General features: G+C 42.7%; 1 protein-coding gene across 2 annotated transcripts in view; it reads left to right on the top strand.

Moving 5' to 3' along the window:
- Window positions 1–18,152, top strand: part of sh2b3 (SH2B adaptor protein 3) — a 74,255-nt gene extending 56,103 nt beyond the window's left edge. For both annotated transcript variants that reach the window (XM_014172546.3, XM_014172547.3), the window contains exons 5-8: window positions 3,269–3,360; window positions 3,660–3,874; window positions 4,049–4,220; window positions 12,121–18,152. In XM_014172546.3, coding sequence (XP_014028021.1) covers window positions 3,269–3,360; window positions 3,660–3,874; window positions 4,049–4,220; window positions 12,121–12,440 — 799 coding nt within the window. In that variant the 3' untranslated portion in view covers window positions 12,441–18,152. The remainder of the gene's footprint in view (window positions 1–3,268; window positions 3,361–3,659; window positions 3,875–4,048; window positions 4,221–12,120) is intronic.
- Window positions 18,153–18,962: the final 810 nt, after the last annotated feature.

The following is an 18,962-nucleotide window of genomic DNA, read 5'->3' as shown; positions in this document are numbered from 1 at the left end:
CAATATTTGCCTATTTTATTTTGAATATACTTCTAGCTCTGTCAAGGTGTTGGGGATCATGGCTAGATAGCGATTTTCAGGTATTGTATTAGATTCTCCAGCAGATTTAAGTCAAAACTGTAACTTGGTTGCTCAGGAACATTCACTGTCTCCTTGGTAAGCAACTCCTGTGTATATTTGTCTTTGTCTTTTAGGTTATTGTCCTGCTGAAAGGTGAATTCCTCTCCGTGTCTGGTGTAAAGCAGGTTCTCCTTTAGGATTTTGCCTTTGCTGTATTTTTTTCCAGTATTGCTTTGTTGCATACAAGATGCATGTTTTTGAATAGTTTTTATTCTGTATATTTGTATTATTTTCACTCTGTCATTTAGGTCATTATTGTGGAGTCACAACAATGTTGTTGCTCCATCCTCAGTTTCCCCCCAACACAGCCATTTGAGCTGTTTTAAAATCACCAATGGGCTCATGGTGAGATCCCTAAGCAGTTTCCTTCCTATCCTGCAGCTCAGTTCAGAAGGACGACTGCATCTTTGAGGTGTCTGGGTGGTTTAATACATCATCCACAGCATCATTATTAACTTGACCATGCTTAAAGACATATTCAATGTCTGATTTGTTATTGTTACCCATCTACCAATCACTGCCCTTCTTTTTGAGGCCTTCGAAAGCTCCCTGGTGTTTGTAGTTGAATCTGTGCTTGAAATTTAGTACTTGACTAATGGGACCTTACAGATGTTATATGTATGGGGACAGAGGAAGGGGTAAAGTTCAGTACTTGACTAATGTCCTTACAGATGTTATATGTATGGGGGACAGAGGAAGGGGTAAAGTTCAGTACTTGACTAATGGGACCTTACAGATGTTATATGTATGGGGGACAGAGGAAGGGGTCAAATTCAGTACTTGACTAATGGGACCTTACAGATGTTATATGTATGGGGGACAGAGGAAGGGGTAAAGTTCAGTACTTGACTAATGGGACCTTACAGATGTTATATGTATGGGGGACAGAGGAAGGGGTCAAATTCAGTACTTGACTAATGGGACCTTACAGATGTTATATGTATGGGGACAGAGGAAGGGGTCAAATTCAGTACTTGACTAATGGGACCTTACAGATGTTATATGTATAGGCTACACTGAACAAAAATATAAACCCAACATGTCGCATGTTTCATAAGCTGAAATAAAAGATCCCAGAAAAGCTTATTTCTTTCAAATTTTGTGCACACATTTGTTTACATCCCTGTTAGTGAGCATTTCACCTTTTTCAAGATAATCCATCCACCTGAAAGGTGTGCCATATCAAGAAGTTGATTAAACAGCATGATCATTACACAGGTGCACCTTGTGCTGGGGGGCAATAAAGGGCCACTCTAAAATGTGCAGTTTTGTCACAACAGATGTCTCAGGTTTTGACTGCAGGAATGTCAAGCAGAGCTGTTGGCAGAGAATTTGTTTATTTCTCTACAATAAGCCTTCTCCAACGTTGTTTTAAAGAATTTGGCAGTACGTCCAACAGGCCTCGCAACCGCAGACCACGTGTAACCACACCAGCCCACGACCACCACATCCGGCTGCTTCATCTGCAGGATTGTCTGAGACCAGCCACCCGGACTGTGGGTTTGCACAACTGAAGAATTTCTGCACAAACTGTCAAAACCCATCTCAGGGATGCTCGTTGTCCTCACCAGGGTCTTGACCTGACTGCAGATAGGCGTCGTAACTGACTTAAGTGGGCAAATGCTCAACTTCGATGGCATCTGACACGCTGGAGAAATGTGCTCTTCGGATGAATCCCGGTTTCAACTGTACCGGGCAGGTGGCAGACAGCGTGTATAGCGTCGTTTGGGCGAGCGGTTTACTAATGTCAACGTTGTGAACAAAATACCCAATGGTGGGGTTATGTTATGGGAAGGCATAAGCTACTGACAACGAACACAATTGAATTTTATCAATGGCAATTTGAAAACTGAGATACCGTGACGAGATCCTTTTGACAGATTTTCCTTTTTAAATTGTTGCATGTTGCGTTTTTATATTTTGTTAGGGGTTTGTGTGTGTATATAGACCAGGCAGGATGGGGCAATGGACTCATGCTGCTTACGCCAAATCCTGACTCTGCCATCAGCATGACGCAACAGGATCCAGGATTCATCGGACCAGGCAATGTTTTTCCACTCCTCCGTTGTCAAGTGCTGGTGATCGCGTCCCCACTGGAGCAGCGGCTTCTTGTTTTTTTCAGATCGGAGTGGAACCCGGTTTGGTCGTCTGCGCATTCTGAGATGCAGTTCTGCACACCGCTGTTATGTCTGTCTGTTAACTTGCATGATGCTTGCCATTCTCTTTCGACCTCTCATCAACGAGCTGTTTTCACCCACAGTACTGCTGCTGACTGGATGCTGTTTGTTTGTCGCACCATTCTCGCACCGGTAAACCCGAGATGGTAGTTTCTGAGATACTAGAACCGGCGCGCCTGGCACCAACGATCATACCACGCTCAAAGTCACTGAGGTGGCTCGTTTTGTCCATTCTAACGTTGAATGGAACAGTAACTTGCATTTTTGTGAATGGGTGGTGTACCTAATAAACTGGCCACAGAGGACTGAATATGTATGAGAAGTAAAAACTCCTCTCTCTTTCTGTCTGTGTCTCTCTCTGTCTCTCACCCGCTAACTCGCACTCACAGAGAGAGGAGAAGGCTCGTCTTCCTGTTATTCAGAGTTCTCAGAACTGTAGTCAGCATTAAAGCAGGATTTGATCTGTCTTCCTTCTCAACCTGGCTACCAAAGTGTGTGTGTGTGTGTGTGGGGCATGCGTGTGTGGTGTTGCTTGGGGTGCGGGATTCATGTACAATAACATGTGGCGTTCTCAAGACTTAACAAGACGCTTCCTGACCGAGCCCCGATGCTTTTGTGCCTCCATCCTGCTGCTTCCTGTAGACTCGATGGCCCCCAGCCCTCCCTCTTCCTTTCCTTCTCTTACTTTCTCCCCTAGTGTGAACAACCCTCCAAGGCTCCCCTCTGTGCTTCACACAATTTAAATAATAATACATTTGTGTATTATTGTAATATTATACTAGTGTGATCTAAATGTTGTATTTGTTTTATTTGACTTCCTTGTGAATAATGCTGAATTGTTAAAAGAGCAGTTACACAGAGGCTGGAGTTGACAAATCAAGTCAGTCGATGGCAGTGTCATTCCCAGGAGGCTAACGTTTCAGCCCACTGTGAATTGGCTGCTGCTAACTAAAGGCATTGTTTGTCAACAGGTCTGGAAGCGGGGATTTGGAACGCCTAACCTACCCTATGGACAATGCTGCGACGGCCAACCGGAGAGGGAGCTCCGAGTCAGGGAGTCAGGGTGGGTGTCAGGGACAGGAAGGGGCGGACCTTCTTTCCCATGCGTGTCGTTTCACAACAAGGAAGTGTGTGAATATCTCAGGATTCTATTGTAACTTGATGTTTGAAATGATGCAGTAGTAGTCGTTTAGAATCAGAGCATGGTGCTTGTACCAGTTTGAGGAGTTGTGTGTGTGATTCCTGCATGGGCTGCATGTATGTCTAATGAACATAGCGGTAATGAGCTAATTGTGGATCTAAATGACAATGTTATTACATTCTATTCTTACGCCTTGCTTGTCGTGCCCCCCCCCCCACTAGGCTCTGCGACCTTTGCCCTCTCGGAGCAGGTGTACCATAAGACGGACCACTTCCTGTGTTTGTACCCCTGGTTCCACGGCCCCATCTCGCGGGTCAAGGCGGCCCACCTGGTCCAGAACTCGGGCCTGGAGGGCCACGGAGTCTTCCTGGTGAGGCAGAGTGAGACCCGCCGCGGAGACTATGTCCTCACCTTCAACTACCAGGGCAAGGCCAAGGTGATACGCACACACACACACACACACACACACGATCTAGAAGAATACCTTTTTCGTTTTTGATATAATCTCCTCTATAAAGATGTCTGAATAGAAGCACCATCATCTTGGTCCCATGTAGTGATCCTTGTAAAACTGAAAGAAGACTTATTCTCTTGCTCTCTCCCTCTGCAGCACCTGCGTCTGTCTCTAACAGAGTGTGGTCAGTGTAGGGTGCAGCATCTGCGCTTCCCCTCCGTCATGGACATGCTCAGTCACTTCCGCCTCTACGCCATACCTCTGGAGTGTGTCGCCGCCTGCGACGTCACCCTCACCAGCTTTGTGGTGGCCAATTCTACCGCACAAGGTGAGTCTAAGTTACTGACCTCCACCACACACACACACACGTACACACACACGTGTGTGTATATATATTTATGTATTTTTGACAGGAGGTGTAGGCTTTTTTTGTTTGTTGCCCAATTTAGATGCACTATACAGTTGAAGTCGGTAGTTTACATACACTTAGGTTGGAGTCATTAAAACTCGTTTTTCAACCACTCCACAAATTTCTTGTGAACAAACTATACTTATAGGACTATAGTCGGTTAGGATATCTACTTTGTGCATGACAAGTCATTTTTCCAACAATTGTTTACAGACAGATTATTTCACTTATAATTCACTGTATCACAATTCCAGTGGGTCAGAAGTTTACATACACTAAAGTTGACTGTGCTTTTAAACAGCTTGGGAAATTCCAGAAAATTATGTCATGGCTTTAGAAGCTTCTGATAGGCTAATTTACATCAATTGGAGATGTACCTGTGGATGTATTTCAAGGCTTACCTTCAAACTCAGTGCCTCTTGGCTTGACATCATGGGAAAATCAAAAGAAATCAGCCAAGACCTCAGGAAAAAAAATGTAGACCTCCACAAGTCTGGTTCATCCTTGGGAGCAATTTCCAAACGACTGAAGGTACCACGTTCATCTGTACAAACAATAGTACGCAAGTATAAACACCATGGGACCACGCAGCCGTCATACCGCTCAGGAAGGAGACGCGTTCTGTCTCCTAGAGATGAACGTACTTTGGTGCGAAAGGTGCAAATCAATCCCAGAACAAAAGCAAAGGACCTTGTGAAGATGCTGGAGGAAACAGGTACAAAAGTATCTATATCCACAGTAAAACGAGTCCTATATCGACATAACCTGAAAGGCCGCTCAGCAAGGAAGAAGCCACTGCTCCAAAACCGCCATAAAAAAGCCAGACTACGGTTTGCAACTACACATGGGGACAAAGATAGTACTTTTTGGAGAAATGTCCTCTGGTCTGATGAAACAAAAATAGAACTATTTGGCCATAATGTCCATCATTATGTTTGGAGGAAAAGGGGGGAGGCCTGCAAGCCGTGCAGCACGGGGGTGGCAGCATCATGTTGTGGGGGTGCTTTGCTGCAGGAGGGACTGGTGCACTTCACAAAATAAATGGCATCATAAGGTAGGAAAATGATATGGATATATTGAAGCAACATCTCAAGACATCAGTCAGGAAGTTAAAGCTTGGTCGTAAATGGGTCTTCCAAATGGACAATGACCCCAAGCATAATTACAAAGTTGTGGCAAAATGGCTTAAGGACAACAAAGTCAATGTATTGGTGGCCATCACAAAGCCCTGACCTGAATCCTACAGAAAATGTGTGGGCCGAACTGAAAAAGTGTGTGCGAGCGAGGAGGCCGACAAACCTGACTCAGTTACACCAGCTCTGTCAGGAGGAATGGGCCAAAATTCACCCAACTTATTGTGGAAGGCTACCCGAAATGTTTGACCCAAGTTACACTCAATTAGTATTTGGTAGAATTGTTTATGTAAACTTCTGACCACTGGGAATGTGATGAAAGAAATAAAAGCTAAAATAAATAATTCTCTCTACTATTATTCTGACATTTTACATTCTTAAAATAAAGTGGTGATCCTAACTGACCTGACAGGGAATTTTTACTAGGATTAAATGTCAGGAATTGTGAAAACTGAGTTTAATTGTATTTGCCTAAGGTGTATGTAAACTTCTGACTTCAACTGTATGTGTGTGTATATAAACTCAGCAAAAAAGAAACGTCCTCTCACTGTCAACTGCGTTTATTTTTCAGCAAACTTAACGTGTGAATATTTGTATGAACATAAGATTCAACAATTGAGACATAAACTGAACAAGTTCCACAGAAATGTGACTAACAGAAATAGAATAATGTGTCCCTGAACAAAGGAGGGGGTCAAAATCAAAAGTAACAGTCAGTATCTTGTGTGGCAACCAGCTGCATTAAGTACTGCAGTGCATCTTCTCATGGACTGCACCAGATTTGCCAGTTCTTGCTGTGAGATGTTACCCCACTATTCCACAAATTCACCTGCAAGTTCTCTGACATTTCTGGGGGGAATGGCCCTAGCCCTCACCCTCCGATCCAACAGGTCCCAGATGTGTTCAATGGGGTTGAGATCCAGGCTCTTCTCTGTCCATGGCAGAACACTGACATTCCTGTCTTGCAGGAAATCACGCACAGAACGAGCAGTATGGCTGGTGGCATTGTCATGCTGGAGGGTCATGTCAGGATGAGCCTGCAGGAAGTGTACCACATGAGGGAGGAGGATGTCTTCCCTGTAACGCACAGCATTGAGATTGCCTGCAATGACAACAAGCTCAGTCCGATGACGCTGTGACACACTGCCCCAGACCATGACTCCACCTCCAAATCGATCCCGCTCCAGAGTACAGGCCTCGGTGTAACGCTCATTCCTTTGACGATAAACGTGAGTCCAACCATCACCCCTGGTGAGACAAAACCCGCGACTCGTCAGTGAAGAGCACTTTTTGCCAGTCCTGTCTGGTCCAGCGATGGTGGGTTTGTGCCCATAGGCGACGTTGTTGCCGGTGATGTCTGGTGAGGACCTGCCTTACAACAGGCCTACAAGCCCTCAGTCCAGCCTCTCTCAGCCTATTGCGGACAGTCTGAGCACTGGAGGAGGGATTGTGCGTTCCTGGTGTAACTCGGGCAGTTGTTGCCATCGGGAAACAGTGTTTAAACCCTTTACAATGAAGATCTATGGATTTTTACGAATTATCTTTGAAAGACAGGATCCTGAAAAAGGGACGTTTATTTTTTTGCTGAGTGTGTGTGTGTGTGTGTGTGTGTGTGTGTGGGGTGTGTGTGTGTACACACACAGTGCATTCGGAAAGTATTCAGACCCCTTGATTTTTGACACATTGTTACGTTACAGCCTTATTTTAAAATGGATTACATTTTTTCAGCAATCTACACACAATAACCCATCATTTTACAAATTTCATAAATAAACAACTGAAATGTTAGTTACATAAGTATTCAGACCCTTTACTCACTACTTTGTTGAAGCACCTTTGGCAGCGATTACAGCCTCAAGTCTTCTTGGGTATGACACTACAAGTTAATAAAGGTGAAATAAAATAAAATGTAAAAAAGTTTGGCACACCTGTATTTAGGGAGTTTCTCCCATTCTTCTCTGTAGATCCTCTCAAGCTCTGTCAGTTTGGATGGGGAGCATCACTGCACAGCTATTTTCAGGTTTCTCCAGAGATCGATCAGAGTTCGATCAGGTTCAAGTCTGGGCTTTGGCTGGGCCACTCAAGGACATTCAGAGATTTGTTCTGAAGCCACCCGTGCATTGTCTTGGCTGTGTGCTTAGGGTCGTTGTCCTGTTGGAAAGTGAACCTTCGCCCCAGTCTGAGCGCTCTGGAGCAGGTTTTCATCAAGGATCTTCCCCAGTCCCTGCCACTGAAAAACATCCCCACAGCGTGGTGCTGCCACCATCATGCTCCACCGTAGGGATAGTGCCGGGTTTCCTCTGGTTGGCATTCAGACCAAAGAGTTCAATCTTGGTTTCATCAGACCAGAGAATCTTGTTTCTCATGGTCTGAGAGTCCTTTAGGTGCCTTTTGGAAAACTCCAAGCGGGCTGTCATGTGCCTTTTACTGAGGAGTGGCTTCTGTCTGGCCACTACCATAAAGGCCTGATTGGTGGAGTGCTGCAGAGATGGTTGTCCGTCTGGTAGGTTCTTCCATCTCCACAGAGGAACTCTGGAGCTCTGTCAGAGTGACCATCGGGTTCTTGGTCACCTCCCTGACCATGGCCCTTCTCCCCTGATTGCTCAGTTTGGCCGGGCGGCTAGCTCTAGCAAGAGTCTTGGTGGTTCCAAACGTCTTCCATTTAAGAATGATGGAGGCCACTGTGTTCTTGGGGACCTTCAATGCTGCAGAATTTTTGTTGGTACCCTTCCCCAGATCTGTGCCTCGACACAATCCTGTCTCGGATCTCAACGGACAAGTCCTTCGACCTCATGGCTTGCTTTTTTCTCTGAAATGCACTGTCAACTGTGGGACCTTTTCTAGACAGGTGTGTGCCTTACCAAATCATGTCCAATCAATTGAATTTACCACAGGTGGACTCCAAGTTGTAGAAACATCAAGGATGATCAATGGAAACAGGATACACCTGAGATCAATTTCGAGTCTTATAGCAAAGGGTCTGAATACTTATGTGAATCAGGTATTCTGTTTTTTATTTTCAACAAATTTGCACCAAAAAAAACCTGTGTTCGCTTTGTCATTAGATTGATAAAAATATATATATATATATTCTTATCTATTTTAGAATAAGGCTGTAATGTAACTAAATGTGGAAAAAGGGGTGTGAATTGTTTCCCGAATGCACTGTATATGTACATATAACAGAGATGATGATGACTTGTGTGAGGCTGCTCGGCCATGGAAACCTATTTCATGAAGCTACCGACTAACAGTTCTTGGTGGAGCCCATCAGGTGGAGCCATCTTGGTGGAGCCCACATAGTCCATCTGTTAATAGCCCATCCAACTACCTCATCCCCATACTGTTGTTTTTAGTTTTTTTGCTCCTTTGCACCCCAGTACCTCTACTTGCAGGTTCATCTTCTGCACATCTATCACTCCAGTGTTTAATTGCTAAATTGTCATTATTTTGCCACTATGGCCTATTTATTGCCTTTACCTCCCTTATCTTACCTCATTTGCACACACTGTAAATATACTTTTTTTTCTCGTATTATGTTATTGACTGTATGTTTGTTTATCCCATGTGTAACTCTGTTGTTTGTTGCACTGCTTTGCTTTATCTTGGCCAGGTCGCAGTTGTAAATGAAAACTTGTTCTCAACCAGCCTACCTGGTTAAATAAAGGTTAAATAAAAATTGTGCAGACTTTGCTTCCAGAGGCAGTTTGGAACTCAGTAGTGAGTGTTGCAACCGAGGACAGACTATTTTTACGGGCTTCAGCACTCGGTGTTCCCATTTTGTGAGCTTGTGTGGCCTACCACTTAGTGGCTGAGCCGTTGTTGCTCCTAGACGTTTCCACTTCACAATAACAGCACTTACAGTTGACTGGGGCAGCTCTAGCAGGGCAGAAATGTGAGGAACTGACTTGTTGGGAAGGTGGCATCCTAAGTTGAAAGTTTATGGCGATTGCATGGCTGTGTGCTTGATTCTATACACCTGTCAGCAACGGTGTGGCTGAAATAGCCAAATCCACTAATTTGAAGGGGTGTCCACATACTTTCGTGTATATACAGTTGAAGTCGGAAGTTTACATACACCTTAGGCAAATACAATTAAACTCCGTTTTTCACAATTCCTCACATTTAATCCTAGTAAAAATTCCCTGTCTTAGGTCAGTTAGGATCACCACTTTATTTTAAGAATGTAAAATGTCAGAATAATAGTAGAGTGATTTATTTCAGCTTTTAATTCCTTCATCAGATTCCCAGTGGGTCAGAAGTTTACATACACTCAATTAGTATTTGGTAGCATTGCCTTTAAATTGTTTAACTTGGGTCAAATGTTTCTGGTAGCCTTCCACAAGCTTCCCACAATAAGTTGGGTGAACTTTGGCCCATTCCTCCTGGCAGAGCTGTTGTAACTGAGTCAGGTTTGTAGGCCTCCTTGCTCACACACGCTTTTTCAGTTCTGCCCACAAATGTTCTATAGGATTGAGGTCAGGGCTTTGTGATGGCCACTCCAATAAACTTGACTTTGTTGTCCTTAAGCCATTTTGCAACAACTTTGGAAGTATGCTTGGGGTCATTGTCCATTTGGAAGATCCATTTGCGACCAAGCTTTAATTTCCTGACTGATGTCTTGAGATGTTGCTTCAATATATCCACATCATTTTCCTACCTCCATGATGCCATCTATTTTGTGAAGTGCACCAGTCCCTCCTGCAGCAAAGCACCCGCAGAACATGATGCTGCCACCCCCGTGCTTCACGGTTGGGATGGTGTTCTTCAGCTTGCAAGCATCCCCCTTTTTCCTCCAAACATAACGATGGTCATTATGGCCAAACAGTTCTATTTTTGTTTCATCAGACCCGAGGACATTTCTCCAAAAAGTACGATCTTTGTCCCCATGTGCAGTTGCAAACCGTAGTCTAGCTCTTTTATGGCGGTTTTGAAGCAGTGGCTTCTTCCTTGCTGAGCGGCCTTTCATGTTATGTCGATATAGGACTCGTTTTACTGTGGATATCAATACTTTTGTACCTGATTTCTCCAGCATCTTCACAAGGTCCTTTGCTGTTTTTCTGGGATTGATTTGCACCTTTCGCACCAAAGTACGTTCATCTCTAGGAGACAGAACGTGTCTCCTTCCTGAGCGGTATGACGGCTGCGTGGTCCCATGGTGTTTATACTTGCGTACTATTGTTTGTACAGATGAATGTGGTACCTTAAGGCATTTGGAAATTGCTCCCAAGATTGAACCAGACTTGTGGAGGTCTACAATTTTTTTTCTGAGGTCTTGGCTGATTTCTTTTGATTTTCCCATGATGTCAAGCAGAGAGGCACTAGGTTTGAAGGTAGGCCTTGAAATACATCCACAGGTACATCTCCAATTGATGTAAATTAGCCTATCAGAAGCTTCTAAAGCCATGACATAATTTTCTGGAATTTTCCAAGCTGTTTAAAGGCACAGTCAACTTAGTGAATGTAAACTTCTGACCCACTGGAATTGTGATACAGTGAATTATAAGTGAAATAATCTGTCTGTAAACAATTGTTGGAAAAATGACTTGTCATGCACAAAGTAGATATCCTAACCGTCTATAATCCTATAAGTATAGTTTGTTCACAAGAAACTTGTGGAGTGGTTGAAAAACAAGTTTTAATGACTCCAACCTAAGTGCATGTAAACTTCAACTGTATAGTGCATCTAAATTGGGCAACAAACAAAAAAGCCTACACCTCCTGTCAAAAAATTGTTCCGCTGTCTTTGACTGTAGTCTACAGTATTTTCTATATTAGCGGGTTAGGGTCTGGTGCAGACCTCAGATTTGGACTTGATCACATGTAGTCAGGCGGTTGCGGACAGGTTAATAGTCATTGCGGGTGGGTAAACAAACAGTTGACCTCTGTGTGTGAGACAGTGCATGTCTGCTAAGCTGCGGAGAATCAGAGCAGGTGGTCAGTCCAGTGTTCCGCAGTCTGATGGCTTGTAGATAGAAACCGGCATCAGACCTCATGCTCCAATACTGTCTGCCAGACGATCAGGGAGAGAAAAGATCGTAGCTGGGGTGGGTCCTTGATGATGTTGCGGGCCTTTCTCAGTCACCGTTTCAAGTAATGTCTTAGAGGGGTGGGAGCACGGTCCCAGTGATGTACTGGGCCGTCTTCACCCTCTGGAGGGCCTTGCAGGACGCTCTCGATGGTGCAGCGGTAGTATTTGGAGAGGACCTGCGGTAGAATGCCAAATTTCTTCAGCCGCCTTAGGAAGTAGAGACGCTGTTGTGCCCTCTTGACGAGTGGTGTTTTTTTAGTCCATGTCAAGGCCTCGGGGCATGTTTCCTCCTCTGCTTTCTGAAGTCAACAATCAACTCATTTGTTTTGCTGACGTTGAGGGAGAAGTTGTCTTGGCACCACACTGCCATTTAATTTACCTCCTCCCTATAGACTGACTTATTGCTGTCGGTTATCAGGCCTACAACCGTGGTGTCGTCATGGAAACTTGATGATGTTAACACTTTACATAAAGATATTAACATTCGGCACAAACTTATTTTAAAAATATACATTTTACTTTAGATGCTATTAATACTGCTACAACTGTGGGAATATACAGTATATGGGACTCAGCACAAAAAGGATGTTCCAAGTCAGTCTTTGTTTCTGTCAGCATAAATACTGGAATGTCTCTGTGATCCCTCTGTCTTCAGGTCAGAGTTCATCCGCTGTCCTGGTTCCTTTCTCCCTTCACCGCTGGAGCTCCGAACCCAGCCTAGCCCACTGCAGCCCCAGCCTGCTCCCCTCTCCAGACCCCCTGCCCCAGCCCAGGCTCCCTCTCCTACGCCCTGCGCCCTTCCCAGACCTTTCCACCTCGGGTCCCCTGCGTCGGAGCGAGTCTGTGGGCCGCAGACCTCTGCTGCGTCACCCCAACCCCCACCCACCCCTCCTCACTCAACGGGACTCCGACTACGAACTGGAGCCAGACAGAGGCCGCAAACGGGCCATTGACAACCAGTACATGTTCCTCTAACTGGTGGACTCCCGGTCACAGTCGAACCAGTGGTGGCTCTGAGACTCCAAACGAGCAAAGGACAGACTCATGAGTGAACATGTATGCCACAGTGGAGGTCTGTCTCGTGGGGTGTGTGTCAGAGGTCCGACCCGAGTGTCCATTGTGAATGTATTTTTAGAAAAGTGTCTAATCTTGTTATGATTGTCATTTTCTGAAGCGGCTGTCGTGGTCCTTCTAAGGGACGTTGCTACATGGGAGTGAGGGGCGCTGGTGTGGAAGGTCTTCCCTGAGTCCCTCCCTTCTATAGGGGTCTGTTCACTCCCTCCACACATACACACTCCATTTTTAAAGTGTATTCTAATGTTCTTTGATACCCTGTGTATTAGTGTATCTCAAATGCACACATTGTGTACTTTTAAACACTGTGTATTTTAGTACGCAGACTATTTTTGTAGGAATATATGAAGGTGTTGAAAAATAAATAAATAATAAATAAAAAAAGCTTAACTGTGATGAGCTTAGGGCTGTTACGGTGACCGTATTACTGCCACACCAGCGGTCACGAGTCATGACCACAGTCAAATTCCATGTGACTAGCCTTCTTTAAAACTGAGCTCTGATGCTGCTGATGGTCATTAGTAGCCTACCAAACGTGCTAACTGCCAGTCGCTAGTGGCCTGGTACTCAGCACTCTATTGTCCCTCTAATCACTCGGACATCAATGCAAATGTCATTGAAAATCAAATCAAACACTTCATGAGAGCTTATGTTGCACAACATTTTTATAGGCTATGCAATTGCGTGAGAAAAGAGTTTTGATGGCCTCTATTAAAAAGAGGCACAGCTTTCAATAGGCTAAGCCTACTGTATTTCTCAACTTTCCTAATATTAATCACATTGCTTCTCTTTACAACAGGAGTATAGCCTAACTGGCTGTAATGAAAATGAACCACGGGAAAAGCATCCTCCATTCGCTATTTTAAGTGCATAGATTACATATGTTCCGACAGGTGCAAGATAATGGTCCATCATTAATGAAAACTAATTTCAGTATATGTAAAGACAAGATTAGTCTGATGGGTGACAATATTAGGCTATCACTCGTGAATGATGCCCAGGGTGTGCAATAAGGTAAGAAACAGAGCATGCTTTTTTTGTGCAACTTTTTCTAATCATAGTCATGTAGCCTAGCCCATAGGCTTTGATAAGATTTGTATCACAACTAAAGCACATTATTACGGTGTAGAGACCAACTGACATACACTACCGTTCAAAAGTTCAGGGTCACTTCGAAATGTCCTTGATTTTGAAAGAAAAGCAAAACATTTTGTCCATTAAAATAACATCAAATTGATCAGAAATACAGTGTAAACATTGTTAATGTTGTAAATGACTATTATAGCTGGAAACTGCAGATTTTTTTATGGAATATCTACATAGGCATACAGAGGCCCATTATCAGCAACCATCACTCTTGTGTTCCAATGGCACGTTGTGTTAGCTAATCCAAGTTTATAATTTTAAAAGGCTAATTGATTATTAGAAAACTCTTTTGCAATTATGTTGGATTAAAGCAGCAATAAAACTGGCCTTCTTTAGACTAGTTGAGTATCTGGAGAATCAGCATTTGGGGGTTCGATTACAGGCTTAAAATGGCCAGAAACAAAGAACTTTCTTCTGAAACTCATCAGTCTATCCTTGTTCTGAGAAATGAGGGCTATTCCGTGCGAGAAATTGCCAAGAAACTGAAGATCTCGTACAACGCTGTGTCCTACTCCCTTCACAGCACAAACTGGCTCTAACCAGAATAGAAAGGAGTGGGACGCCCCGGTGCACAACTGAGCAAGAGGACAAGTACATTAGTGTCTAGTTTGTGAAACAGACACCTCAAGTCCTCAACTGGAAGCTTCATTAAATAGTACTCGCAAAGAGGTGACTCCGGGATGCTGGCCTTCTGGCAGAGTTCCTCTGTCCAGTGTCTGTTCTTTTGCCCATCTTTTCTTTTTATTTGCAACTCTGCCTAGAAGGCCAGCATCCCAGAGTTGCCTCTTCACTGTTGACGTTGAGACTGGTGTTTTGTGGGTACTATTTAATGAAGCTGCCAGTTGAGAACTTGTGAGGCATCTGTTTCTCAAACTAGACACTCTAATGTACTTGTCCTCTTGCTCAGTTGTGCACCAGGGCCTCCCACTCCTTTCTATTCTATTCTGGTTAGAGCCACTTTGCGCTGTTCTGTGAAGGGAGTAGTACACAGCATTGTACGAGATCTAAAGGATTAGCTAACACAACGTGCCATTGGAACATAGGAGTGGTGGTTGCTGATAATGGGCCTCTATGTAGATATTCCATAACAAAATCAGCCGTTTCCAGCTACAATAGTAATTTACAACATAAACAATGTCTACACTGTATTTCTGATCAATTTGATGTTATTTTAATAGACAAGTTTTTTTAATAAAAAAATACATTTCTAAGTGACCCCAAACTTTTGAACCGTAGTGTACATCAAAAGTAACATTGACAAAAAGTAATCTATATATGAAAACACAAAATCCCAAACAATGTTCAGAAATGAGTTGTGCAGTGAGATGTTCTCGTCATTTTCACCATAAAAATGCACCTTTTTATAATAAAGCATTACATGTCTAATCACGTTTGCAAACTTATGTAAGATGGCTTACTATTTGTAATGTGATGAGTAGAGTAGATAGTCATAATATAACTGAATCACTGTTGGTAGAAAAGAAAAAGACTTCAGTCCATTGCTGGGCGCGTATAGCAGGCCTTGGCTATATCGGATACTTTTCTTCTTTGCATGTGAAAAATGTGGCCTTTTTATAAACACATTTCATGCAATTCTACTACACTTTATATGGCTGGAGACATTAGCATCTTTTTTAATAGGACAAATTAAAATGAGTAGCCTACTTCGCTGACAGTGACAAAGTTCCTGATGTTGACCATATAATAGGCCTACGAGAAGGGGAGACATGTCCATCTAAACTGGAGGAAATTATTTTTCAAAAACAAACTTAAGTGGCACTGACCCAACAATGTTCACTCAATTAAGTTGAGAATTTTGATAACTATAAGACAATTAGTCCTTTCACTGTCTTTCCTTTACAGCATTAATCATTTGCTTTCCAAACTGTTTTCCCGCAATGCGATTTAAAACAATCCACAACTTTTTATTTTTTATTTTAAATAAGCTAAGTAGGACTATCCTCTGTGGCAGAATCCTGCTTTTTAGTAGCCTATTTTGATTGATTTTATTTATTTTTGTAGAGACAGGTTTAGGCTAATTAGGCTATATAATTTTGGCAATTTTAATCAAATTTACTTTGAGAAAATCTTAGCTTCCCCTAGTCTTATGGACACGCTGCCTATGCTTGCATATTAAAAACTTAACTGCATGCAACCTCCATATGCTATTAGAGTGCAGGCTACAGATGACATTTTTTTTGTGGGCCATTCTAATAAAAAATAATTCCACAGATATATTAGTAGGCTATATGTAAAGACCATATAAAATTGATAGGCTGAAGGGTGAGATTATCAAGTGATTGAGAGACTGAAGTGTGCAGCCTGCACAAGAAACAGAGCGAATGCCTTTCATGCGACTATTAAATCAAAACATATCCCTACTAACATTGCATTAAAAAAACTAAGCATATAGGAGTACCTATATGTTAACCACTCAACATAGAATAGCCGCATGTGCGCACTCCCTCAAAGGATATTTTCTCCAAATGATTTCTATTTTATTCAGCAATGCTCAATTATATTCTTAATACTATAAAATAATGCCACGCAATTCCAGTCTGCTAAATGAACTAGTGTAGCCCACAGCTATATGGGATAGCCAGATCAGGGACTAACATAAGGACAACTCAGAGTATGCTATTCTGTTCTTCTGAAATAGACTACATTTTCTTCATATCATGTTTCTTTAGAACTGTCTAAAATAATGGATTTAATGTGATGGTGTAACAGTCAATTACCGTAGAGACCAGCAGTTATTTGCTTGACAATCACCGGCTGACTATTTCATGATCGCCACAGCCCTCAACGTTCCATGTAGGTTTGGAAGAGACTCATAGTTGGGGTGTGTTGGTGCTAAACCTCAAGAGATGTGACTGAATAAGGGAGTTGACACGAGACCCAACCTAGTCTATGGTCCTCAACTCAGGCCCCGTACACACTGTTGTACAAAACATTTCACACAATGGTTGTGATACAACTGATATTTTGATTATACGACAGTTTGTCTACCTAAAAACGTTTACACAACCCTTGTCATTTATTTTTTTTAAACTCACCGTTGTATCAAGCCATTGTACATCCAGTTGTAAAACCTGAATGTGTACAGGTCCAAAGATTAGCGTGTTCGTTTCCTATCAGCATTAAACAGAAAGGTCCTTACCTGTGCTCTCCATCTCTACCAGGAAGTAAACGATAACTCATCCTGGTCCTTTTCTGAAGGCATTTTTTGCTAGTAAAATGTTTGTCTATGGCTTCTTAATCATCGAGCTCTAGAAAGAGACAAACCTCAAAGAAAACGGCACTCACCTGCTCTTACTAAGAACCCATATGTGTGTGCGGTGCCTTAACACCACATTTCATGTAAGCAACCATTCTGGTGAACATTTGTTTATTAAACATACCAATACCCTTCACTTTTCTGTATGTACCTCTTTCCCCTTGCTTAACACTAACTTAGCAGTGAAACTTTAGTCAGCGACTCATCAACCTCGATGTCATGCAGTATTTATGGTAATGTTTATCATAGGGTTTCCTGTTTAAGAAATGCACAAAGGCAGGTTGAGCTCCTTATACATGATCAGGAAATCAACTTGCCATGAAAGGAGATTTTATTTTCATTGCATAATTGAGCTACAAATGCATCTTCCAATATTGAAACTGACATGAAGTGTTTAGGTGGGGATAGACAATTGCAAAGTACGGTTGGTCTCCTGCGCTTAAGTTTAAACTAAACCCACACGTCTGTTCTGCAAAAGGAAAACAACGGTGTCATTGACTTATCAGTCCCTCTCTGACCTGTAGCGAGAAAGACTGCTTTGCCTGAAAGCTGCTGTTGCTTTAACCCTTTGAACCTCAGGGCGTGACATTAGAATTTAGTGCAATAACATTTCCCATGATTTAGCTTATGGCACATTGAACAACGCTTTATGTAGATTGGAGAAACACAAACAATTCATACTTGGCATCCAGCAGTAAAGATCACCCCTACTTACGTCAGTGTCATGGCAAGCTTCAAGTGCATTCCATTACTGCAGACGTGGGTTGCTCACTCTTCAACTGTCTGCACATAGGTTTGTTTTATACTCCAAAGAAACGGTGCAAATGGATTGGCATCAAACACATAGAAACCATGTTTGATGCCATTACCACGTGCCCATCCTTGCCCATTAAAAGGTGCCTCCAACCTCCTGTGCTCAGGTATTAGAACATTTGCTTGCAAGCATTTATTTTGGCCCCTCAGCCACGCCTTGGCTGACATTGTACATTTGAGTTCAACTGATGAATGCATGTCTTCTCAATACTGTTGATTCTATTTGTATTAGCACTGTAAACATTCCATAACTAAGTAAAGCACCCCAAAGCATTTTCTGTCGATCTTTGAGCAATTGTTACATTTCCCTCATAAGCATTCTACATTTATTTAAACTGTATATTTGACTTTTGGAAAATAAAGCTAACCAAAACAAATCTACCTGCAACACATTTGTTACTGAAAAAGCTCTACACCTCCCTCGTGGTTTCATGTTTATCTACAAATATCACCCGAAATGATATGGCTCCACCACAATGCTTTCACGTTTTTAGTCTGAACAGAGGGTGCTAGTGGTTAAAATAGAACTGGGTCATTAAGGGACCTGTGAAACATTTCTAATCTTGAGCCTCGTTGATACCTGGTGCTAATATGTACTGATCCCATCCACATTGAGACCGGTAGACAGTTCACTCACTGGGCACGTTCCAAACGGATCACTTTGGTCAACTTTGAAAGGCAGTGACTAAGTATGTTGCATTATGGGGATAAAAAAATATAATTGTCCAACTTGCACCTACATGTTCTTTACACAAACCATGTGATCAAAGGTCATGAAGTTGCTCTTCAACTTCATCGCCTCCATTTTGGAAGGTTCTATTGTCAACCAATGAGGTGAATTGTTTTGACACAAACATGACCAAAGACGTGACTGAAACAGGAAAGAACTTTGCTGCGTTTCGTGTAAGACTAGATGGATATTAACAAATTGTGATATTTGAGGGTTACCAATTGATTGTATCATGTAGCCTACACACACGATTTCAGTTCATGTGAGATATTGGAGGTTGAGATGTTTACTTGGACAAATAAAATGTCATTAACAATAGCTTATGTTGATCTGAGCTTTGCTGTTGGAACTCTAACAGTGTTTGGCTGTTGCAGATCCACCTGCCACGACTTCAGTCTGAACCGCTTAGTGACAGGTCAGGGGGTGGAGTTTATAGGTGAGTGAAATAAAAGATAAG

The sequence above is a fragment of the Salmo salar genome, chromosome 24 (assembly GCF_965601325.2).
Source record: "Salmo salar chromosome 24, fSalSal1, whole genome shotgun sequence".
Lineage (NCBI taxonomy): Eukaryota > Metazoa > Chordata > Actinopteri > Salmoniformes > Salmonidae > Salmo > Salmo salar.
The sequence above is the reverse complement of the archived record's forward strand: the minus strand, read 5'-3'. Positions and strand labels throughout refer to the sequence as shown.